The following is a 10,000-nucleotide window of genomic DNA, read 5'->3' as shown; positions in this document are numbered from 1 at the left end:
CCAAAATGCTATTGGGAGTTAGTGAGGGCATTTATGTATTTTCAGCATACTACAATTGACGTGCATGTATTGGGACATCCTAAATCTTTTTTCTGGCATACTAAATAGTAGGGAACGCAGGGCATATCTCCTGATACATACGCATGGCAATCACTCATTTTCACACACACAAAAAAATATATATGTATAAATAACTACTTTTTTAACCTCTTTCTGAAATATTTTTCCCTATAAAAGTAGTTTTTGAAGTACAAAGTCAATAGCTATTAGAGTGTAGAATTGAACATTTGAGCTGGTGGTTAATGGTGCTCCGAGGAACTTTCAGTTTGTGTTAACTCTTGCGCCCCCTTTGGACAAAAGCGGTAGTGTTTTTACTACGCCAGCTGTTGTTCCTGGGTGAGCGTATACCCATGACAAAGGCATTAAGAAAAACTATATCAAAATAGAATTATTTCCACTGATGGTCTGGTTTGCTGTTACATGTAATTTATGATCATCAGAGGAACCATTTGACTGTTTCAGACAATATTTAAAAGTTCCTCGTAGCACCTTTAATGGGTTGTGTGCCAAAGAATTAAGCAAGATAATATCATAATCAACACCCAAATATATATATATATAGAAAATACACATATAACTGTCCATCACCATATTGACTGAAAATTCACACATCATTTTAAAGGCCTACTTCACCGGTGGAAATATGAAGGTGTATTGAACTCTGAGATCCTATGTTGTGAAAATGTGCAACATTTTTAGAAATTGGTTCATCCTAGCCTGAGAAAAGGCAGAAAGAGTGTTTTATGGTATCACTGTCTAACCCTTCATTTTACAATGCGTGACATCACACTAGTAAAAATGTAGGGTTAGGATTAACAAGACAGCAGGGCCAAGGGAAGACTGAGGAAAGACTGAGGGACGAAAAAAAACCTCATTCATTATATTATAATAGTGATTTTATAATGATAGAACGCCGGTTCTGTATGGGTGAAGTACCACTTTAAGCTTTAGCCATCCAGCCATTCGTGCCTTCTCCAAAGAAAAGACAGAAAACTTTGGAAAGCATTTGGATCAAAAATTAAACATATTAAAAGCCATCAATGTCACCCAACACTTGCACCTTTTAACTAAAAAAAAATATTTATTTATTTAGGCTGTGTGTGTATTTATTTTTTTAGTTGACGAAAAGAAAAGCAATGAAGAAAGAAAGGAGTGTGTGTCTGGGAGATGGAGGAGAGAATATGTGATTTGAAGGTTTACCATTGAACTACTGCTCCAGAAAAAATTAAGAGACCAGTCTGGATTGTTCTTAAATCTTCATCTCTACATAACTTATTGAAAATGCTCTTTAATGACAAAACATGTATTGGAATTTGGTAGAAATGTTGTCAGTAGTTTATATTATAAAACCAAAATGTTCATTCTACTCAAACATATGGGTATAGATAGTAACAACGAGAGACACTGAACATTTGGAGTGGTCTTTTAGTTTTTTCCAGAGCTGTATATAACGATGCATGCTGGACTAGGTGTGACCCAACCTACGCATTCATATGTAGCATAAACACATAAACACATAAACACACACACACACACACACACACACACACACACACACACAGAGGAGTATTAAGGCCAGGGAAAGGGGGGAAAAAATATTTAAGGACGTTTTTTTGTCTTTTTTTCATTTGAATTTTTATTTCTCAAAATGTTGGGGGGGCGGGGGGGGCGGGGGGGGGGCACCAGTTTGTAAACGCTGCCATACTGAGAAATACAGAGAGAGTTTTGTGGAGCTGATAGAAAGGCTTAATCAACTTTGTGTCAATTTGGAATTTGACACATTCATTTATATGAAAAAAGTTACGCATTATAGATTTAAAAGACTAACAAAACAATGCATCTTTTACAATCATCGTAAAGCGCAACATTTCTACTTTATTGACAAGTGACCGATCGCTAAACCCCGCCCCCCTTAGTTACTGTTGCTTAGTTACTCCGAGAAATATCACGGTGTCATGAAGGTCACGTCAGCGCTGCTATATAGTCCAGGAAAGAAAGGCTGCCATATCTGTTTAAATTCTTCTGCTTTCCCTGAAATCTCATAACAGATGTTTTCTCCATATATAGAGTACTAGAGAACTCCATGAGCCACATATCGAAGCAGGGTTTTTTGACTTTACTCTCAAAAAATGTATAAAGAAAAATGTTCATATATTTTTTTTTCCCTCTCCCATGTCCCTATATTACTCTCCTGTACATTAAGGCACATATTGAACACGCACATAATCATCATCTCAACCCTAACCCCTGTTTCTCCAACCCCAACCACTGAACTGTTTCTGATGGCACGTGTAAGAGACTACAAGCCAAACCCTGAAAAAACTACAATACCCACAATCCACCACTTCACTATCTATGGAGGTCTCAGGACTTCTGGACATTTAAACTGTTTATTTTTATTTTTTTTTTGTTTGGTTTTAGTGCGATATTTGTGCACCAAAACGTTCCTTGTAATATAGACAGGCAGATTTCTGGTTTCTATTTTCTGTAACTGGAGCAACGGAATAGAAGGGACGACTCGGACTAATCAAAACACTGGAATAATATCCACACATATCCACGGAGTTGAATTTGTGGATGTCGGATACTTTTTGGGATACTTTTTGGGGGGGGGTGGGAGGGGAGGGATGGGGGGGTTTAAGGTACACACAAGGATTTTAAATCAAGTCTTTTATATGCTGCGTTCCAGTTGAATTTGGAAGTCGGAATTTTTGGAGTTTACAAATTCCCAGTCGGAAATTTGAACTCGAATGCCCCACTGAAGTCGGAATTACTTCTTGGAAAATCTGAGAAATCTTGCCAATCCTGAGTTCAACTTTCAAAATGGCTACTCAACATGAACACTTTGATAATGTAACATTTTTAGCTCTTCTGTATTACTTGTGTCACATTGAAATCACCTGTACATACACACATGGCACTGCAATTTTTTCAATCTGTAGATATGTTGCTACGCTATTTGTATGCACAAAATACAACACATAAACAATGTTATCAACCTGTATTGCTAACAATGGCTAACCCAAGGTGAATGCTAAAGGTCATGATTTTTTACCAATTTAAAAAAAAAAATATTGAAAATTTAAAATTATTTCGGGGTGCTCCCGTGGCGTAGTGGATAGAGCGTGTACCATATCGGCTCCGGCCTTCGTTGCAGTGGTCCTTTACTGCAGGTCATCCCCCCCTCTCTTTGTCTCCCCATTTCAACTCAAATGAAGCTTGAAAATGCCAAAAAATGATCTTCAAAAAAAAAAAAGATTAATTTCCAACTTGTGTTACTGGAATTTGGGCAACTCATATCATGATATCACGCCCAGATCCGACCCCTGACTTCCAATGTAAAATGGATCGCAGCATAAGTATAGATAGTTAAAAGGTGCACAAAAGGGGATTTTAAAATCAAAATGCATGTCACTGCATTGCTACTTTTCTTGCATGTGGAATGTGCCTGCTTTTGGACTATTGAAAGCCGGTGGAAGAAGAAGGTCCCACTATGGGGATATATGGACAAAATGGCTGCCCTATCGGAAGAGTCTGTTTTGGGGGGTTTTGCAGATGTGTTTTATTAAAGACTGCTGTTACATAGAAGAAAAAATATCTTTACCAGGATTAAATACTGTACAACAATAAAGAAGTGTTGTTTTATAAGAATCCCGGACTCCTGTGATAGTTTGTGTGTGTGTGTGTGTGTGTGTGTGTGACACACAGTGGGATAGTGTGTGTGTGTGTGTGTGTGTGTGTGTGTGTGTGTGTGTGTGAGAGAGACAGTAGGATTGTATGTCTGTCTGTGTGTGTGTGTGTGTGTGTGTGTGTGTGTGACAATGAGTGAGTGAGTGAGTGAGTGAGTGAGTGTGAGACAGTGTGATAGTATGTATGTGTGTGAGTGTGTGTGTGTGTGTGTGTGTGTGTGTGTGTGTGTGTGTGTGTGTCTCATACAGTAGCACCACACTCTCAAGTCTCAAGGAGAATGCTGGAACTTCATTAAATTTAAGGTGAGTGTATACTATGGAGAGGCCAAAATCAGTTTTCATTTAGCAGGCGTGTGTGTGTGTGTGTGTGTGTGTGTGTGTGTGTGTGTGTGTGTGTGTGTGTGTGTGTGTGTGTGTGTGTGTTTGTGTGTGTGTGTGTGTGTGAGGCATTATGTTTTCCGGTTGTCCGTCTGTCCAGTCCATTCTCGTGAACACAATATCTCATGAACGTTTTGAGGGATTTTCTTCAAACTTTGGACATATGTTCACTCTGACTCAAAGATGAACTGAATAGATTTTGGAGGTCAAAGGTCAAAGGAGGTCACTGTGATCTTACATAGTTTGAGGTCTCAGTGACCTTGTACCATATTGTATCTTCTTAGGAGCTTTACCTTATCTAAAAGATGCTACAAGGAACTTTTAAATATTTCTGAAACAGTCTAATTTTTCCTCTGATGATCATAATGACATGTCCAAGACCATCAGTGCAAAGAATGCAATTTTTATATAGTTTTTCTTAATGCCTTTGTCATGGGTATACGCTCAACCAAGGAACAACAGCTGGTGTAGTAAAAACACTATCGCTTTTGTCCAAAGGGGGGAGCTAGAATTAACACACACTGAAAGTTCCTTGGAGCACCTTTAATAAAGACAATCAGCTCATAAATCCAATGCAGATTTTTTTGCAAACTCACATTTTTTTTGCAGCTCGTTAAGATGAAAAGTTACGCACTATAGCTTTTTTTTTTAAGCCTATAGGAATAAAAACGCAACACAAGTGAAAATCCTTCTTCAGGTCTGCATATATTTTCAATGGTAACATTCATTCTATCAGAGGTTCAGTTAAGGGTTGAAATGTCAGGGGGACAACACTCTAGAAAAATGCCATTACTCGGGGAAAAGAAAATTATTAATAAGAGAGAGAGAGAGAGAGAGAGAGGGGGGGAAGAGAGAGAGAGAGAGTGGGAGAGAGAAGGAGAGAGAGAGGGGGGACAGAGGGGAAAAAGAGAGATAGAGAGAGTGGGAGAGAGAGAGAGAGAGAGAGAACACAAAGTAGCACTTGATTCTGCTGCAGTAGATCCCGGTGTCAAAACTGTTCCTAACTTGATTTCAAAAACACCAACCCTTCGTTCACACACACACACACACACACACACACACACACACACACACACACACACACACACACACACACACACACACACACACACACACACACACACACACACACACACACACACACACACACACACACACACACACACACACACACACACACACACCTTGTAATCATGTCTGTTAATTAGTAACCGGGCCGATCAGAGTGGGAACTACATTTCCCATCGGCATTGGGACAGAGGTGACAGGCGCCAGTGCACGCAGAACCAAAGCTTAACAGTCTGTGAAGAAAATACATCAGGGGAAAAATATCATAACATTACATTTCTTTCATTTCTCATTTAAAGGTGCACTGTGTAGTTTCAGAGGAAAGGAGGGTTTGTTTACATTCACAGAGCCTGCAGTTAGTTTACAAAACACATTTAATCTACGTGTAATTCTTAGTATTGAATAATTCTATCATCATAAATCAAGACTACATTATGTTGAGGAACCTGGAACCATATGTAAGACTAGAATATATTTGTAAACCAAAACTGTGGGGCCCTGCTGCTGTAGACAACAACAGTGGAACTTTTAAGAAGCTTTTCTAACTTCAAACAGTGTTCCAGGGATCACATTTTCACTGTGAGGAAAGTTTGTTTTATTCAGTTATGAGAATATACCTTTAGAAAATGTTCACTATTCTGACACAATCAAAGTTGCATATTACACATTTTTTTTTTTTTTTTTTTTTAACCTTTATTTATACAGGTAAATCCCATTGAGGCCGAAGACTCTTTTTCAAGGGAGACCTGTTTTCCTTTCCCACGTTGCCATTCACACACACATTCATACACCGATAGCAGGCTTACTATCGACATTCACACGAGGCAAGGTGGGTGAAGTGTCTTGCCCAAGGACACAACAACTATGACACAAGTGGCAGGGCGGGGATCGAACCTCCAACCCTTTGATCATCGGCCAACCCGCTCTGCCAACTGAGCCACAGTCGCCCTGTCACACTGCTGGCACCAATGCTATTACGCTTACAGCCCTATACACTAATAATCTTGACTCTCGCTTTCTATGCTGCCATGTCCGTACTTGTTGCAAGTTACTGTTTCGTTTGTATTTTCCATTTGAAATTCTAAAAGTTACACAGTGCACCTTTAACTTATTTTTCCAATACAAACCATGTTCAAAAAGTCTGAAACGCACTTGAATCAAAAGTGCAGTGGATTTCTAACCCCTTTAACTTTGCCAAAACAACATGGTTTCAGAGAATGACACACACAGAGGGGGACCAAGAGGGGAAAAATAAGAATCCAAAAATAGATTTTTATGTTTTATATTTATAGATATTTATATATTTACGAGGTATGTATCCACAAAAAAAAAAACAAAGAAAACACCCAAAATATTTCAAAATAGTCAGTCAGCGGTTTTTTCGTTTTTGTTCTTCAAACAAACGTGTCCTCCTCGTTGCTTGGCGATGTTGCCTCACGGAAAAAATATTAATATTAAGAGTTAATATTAATAAAAAATCTAAAAAAATAAACAACAACGGAAAATAAACTTGGAAGCTGTGCTGTCAAGAAACAGTCAAAAAATCTCCATTTTTAATCGGGAGTCCCAAAAAAAAAGCACCAAAAATGGCATTTTCGTTTTCAGAGCGTCTCAATCCGTCTCAATCCAAATTCTAAAAAAAAAAATTCACAAAAAAAAAAAAAAACGATCACAAATCTCAAAAATCTCAAAAAGTCCCAAACGGAAACATTTCACTTCATTGTTGAAAAAGAAAAAATCAAAAATGGCCACCTCGAAAACCGTTGATTTTTTTCTCCAAATAACCACACAATCTCTCCAGAGTGAGGGGGGGGGGGGAGGTAACTGTGGTGGTGGGTGATGGGAGGTTGGAGGTTGGAGGTGGGAGGTGGGAGGTGGGAGGTGGAAGGTATTAGGCCGGCCACGGGTCCATACAAATGTGTCTTTGTGCAAACGAAACAAGCCTTGAAGAAAAATGAAAAACAAAAACAAGAAAAAAGTGAAGAACCCAGAATGTGGGCTCTTCCTCCGGTGATTGTTGGTTGTGGCAGTTAGAGGATCATCGCGCTGCGCTGCCGTCACGCCAAGTACTGCTGCATCGCCGTCTTTGCCCTGAAACAAAGGAAAATATATATATTTTTTTAAGATAATTTTTGGGCATTTTCAAGCTTTATTAGACAGTACAGAGTAGAAATGGGGAGACAGAGAGAGAGAGAGAGGGGGAGGGGGGGGATGACCTGCAGTAAAGGTCCGCGGGTCGGATTTGAACCCGCGACCACTGCAACGAAGGCCGGAGCCAATATGGTACGCGCTCTATCCACTACACCACCGGAGCGCAATAAATGACAATATTTTTAAGATGCAGTGTGTAATACAGGTGTTTTTGGCATCATCTAGTGGTGAGATTTAACTTCTCCCTCCCGTTCTGAGAAATGTACAGAAGCTACGGTGGCCTTCAAGGACAAGAAGCTAGTTATCGCCGTCTTTGCCCTGAGAAATACACACTATCAATCAATGTTTTCACAAAGATAAAACTTCATGAATAGTTGCATGGATCAAGAGAACTATCTTCACTGCCTTAAATTCCCTCAAGGTAATCCGATGCTCCGATAGCTCCAGGTCCTTCTTTTTTTTTTTAAGATATTTTTTGGGCATTTTTATGCTTTATTGATAGTGTAGAGACAGAGGTGAAATGGGGCAGAGAGGGGAGTGACATGCAGAGAACGACCGCGGGCTGGAATCGAACCCGGGTCCGCTGCTGGGCCCGGGCCGGGAGGGGGACGCCTTACCAACTGAGCTAAGGGCGCCCCCCTAGCTCCAGGTCCTTCTAAACATCATGCAAGGCAAATGGGGCATTGAAATTTAAAGACTTTTTCCCTAATTCCTTATCAGTCCCACCGTCTTGGAGATTTCATATACAAATCAACTGTCTGTTCTGTGTTATGACGTGCTTGTATGGCTGTTTTTTCCCCTTAATGTCCTAATGAGGAATTTTAACACATTACATGAATTCACATGTGCAGGTCTGTAATGTGAAAATGCCGTGGAAGGGCTCGTTGAGGCAAGAAAGCACCGTACTAGAGTGCCTCATAGAGACAGTGCGGAACGCGTCATAATCGGAGGCCACGCCCATCGTGGGGGAAAACAATTCACAGCGCTCCATTCACTTTGTATTGAATGACACCTGTATTCTGCAAACAAACTTAATAAAAACGTAATACGACATGCCTTTCACAAATACACGTTACTTTCTTTAAAGCCACGACTCTTGTCTGTCTATACGAGCTGTTTTTGTGAAAAAATATTGAGTAATTTTCAATATCGAGACAAAACTCTTAACTAATGTATGCTGTATGCTAGGCTAATGTTAGCCTTCTGCTGTAGGCTAACCATAGGCTAACCCTCACGGACGGGAAAAAACACCTCAATATTGAAAATTACTCAATCATTTTTCACAAAAACAGCTCGCATGGACAGACAAGAGTCGTGGCTTTAAAGAAAGTAAAGTTTTTTTGTTAAATGGATGTTCGATTACGTTTGAATTAAGTTTGTTTGCAGAAGACAGGTCTCCTTCAATACAAAGTGAATGGAACGGTTTTCAACGGTTTCCCCCACGATGGGCGTGGCCTATTTCATGCACTGTCTCTATGTATTTCAGAATTAATAGGCTACATTTAATATGGTTGGTTGACGGTTAATGAATGTTGGTTATGGGTCAGAATTTTTAATTTTTTTTAAACAGACATCCTTTGTCTGATGTGTGTTGTAATGGACCCACTTGTCACAGAGGTTGGGGTCGGGTGCTGAGGTGAGTTTGTGCAGGACGTCCACAAAACCCATCTCCCTCAGTTTGTCCTGACGCTCCTGAGAACCTGAGGATACAATAATAATAATCTTAATGGATTGGATTTATATAGCACTTTTCAAGGCACTCAAAGACGCTTTTACAGGGTTCCAGGTTCCATTCATTCACACACAGTCATACTGGTGGTGGTAAACTACCATAGTAGCCACAGCTGCCCTGGGGCAGACTGACGGAAGCGTGGCTGCCATTCAGTGCCTACGGCCCCTCAGACCACCACCTCAAACATACAGCAGTCATACACATTCACACGAGGCAAGGTGGGTGAAGTGTCTTGCCCAAGGACACAACAACCATGACACAGTTGGCAGAGCGGGGATCGAACCGCCGACCCTTGGATCATTGGCCGACCCGCTTAACCACCTGAGCCACGGTCGCCCCACACAAATCAAACAACGAACATGTATATAGTCAAACATCTAACATTTAAAATATATTTTCAACTTTCAAATTTGAATGTCAGTTAAAACCTTTAGGAGAAATTCATGAACGAAAACTGTTCTTTTTTTTGTTTTGTTTTTTTAAATTATAATTCATTTATAAGTGTAAATGGGGAACACGCATTCATTCATTTTCTCATCATAAATAACACACTATTTAGAGATGATGAAAGCTAGTCTACGGAATCGCACACACAAACATCCTAGTTTCACTCTAATCCTACTACTCCCTGTGTGATGGTTATCTGTGTGTGTGTGAGTGAGTGAGTGAGTGTGTGTGTGTGTGTGTGTGTGTGTGTGTGTGAGTGAGTGAGTGAGTGAGTGAGTGAGTGAGTGAATGTGATGTGTCTCTCTCTCTCAGTCAGTGTGTGTGTGTGTGTGTGTGTGTGTGTGTGTGTGTGTGTGTGTGTGTCTCTCTCTCTCTCTCTCAGTGTGTGTGAGTGTGTCTGTCTGTCTGTCTGTCTGTATGTGTCTGTCTCTCAGTCAGTGTGTATGTCTGTGTCTGTCTGTGTGTCTGTCTGTCT

General features: G+C 40.1%; 1 protein-coding gene across 1 annotated transcript in view; it reads right to left on the bottom strand.

Moving 5' to 3' along the window:
- Positions 1-6,103: 6,103 nt before the first annotated feature.
- The window catches only part of armc8 (armadillo repeat containing 8), a 28,550-nt gene continuing 24,653 nt past the window's right edge, over positions 6,104-10,000 (bottom strand). The window contains exons 21-22 of the mRNA XM_080037953.1: positions 8,953-9,046; positions 6,104-7,286 (exon numbers count right to left, since the gene is read on the bottom strand). Coding sequence (XP_079894079.1) covers positions 7,253-7,286; positions 8,953-9,046 — 128 coding nt within the window. The 3' untranslated portion in view covers positions 6,104-7,252. The remainder of the gene's footprint in view (positions 7,287-8,952; positions 9,047-10,000) is intronic.

Source organism: Ammodytes marinus (assembly GCF_949987685.1).
Source record: "Ammodytes marinus genome assembly, chromosome: 12".
In the NCBI taxonomy this organism is placed as follows: Eukaryota; Metazoa; Chordata; class Actinopteri; order Uranoscopiformes; family Ammodytidae; genus Ammodytes; species Ammodytes marinus.
Note: the sequence above shows the minus strand (reverse complement) of the source record. Positions and strands in the feature narration are given on the sequence as shown.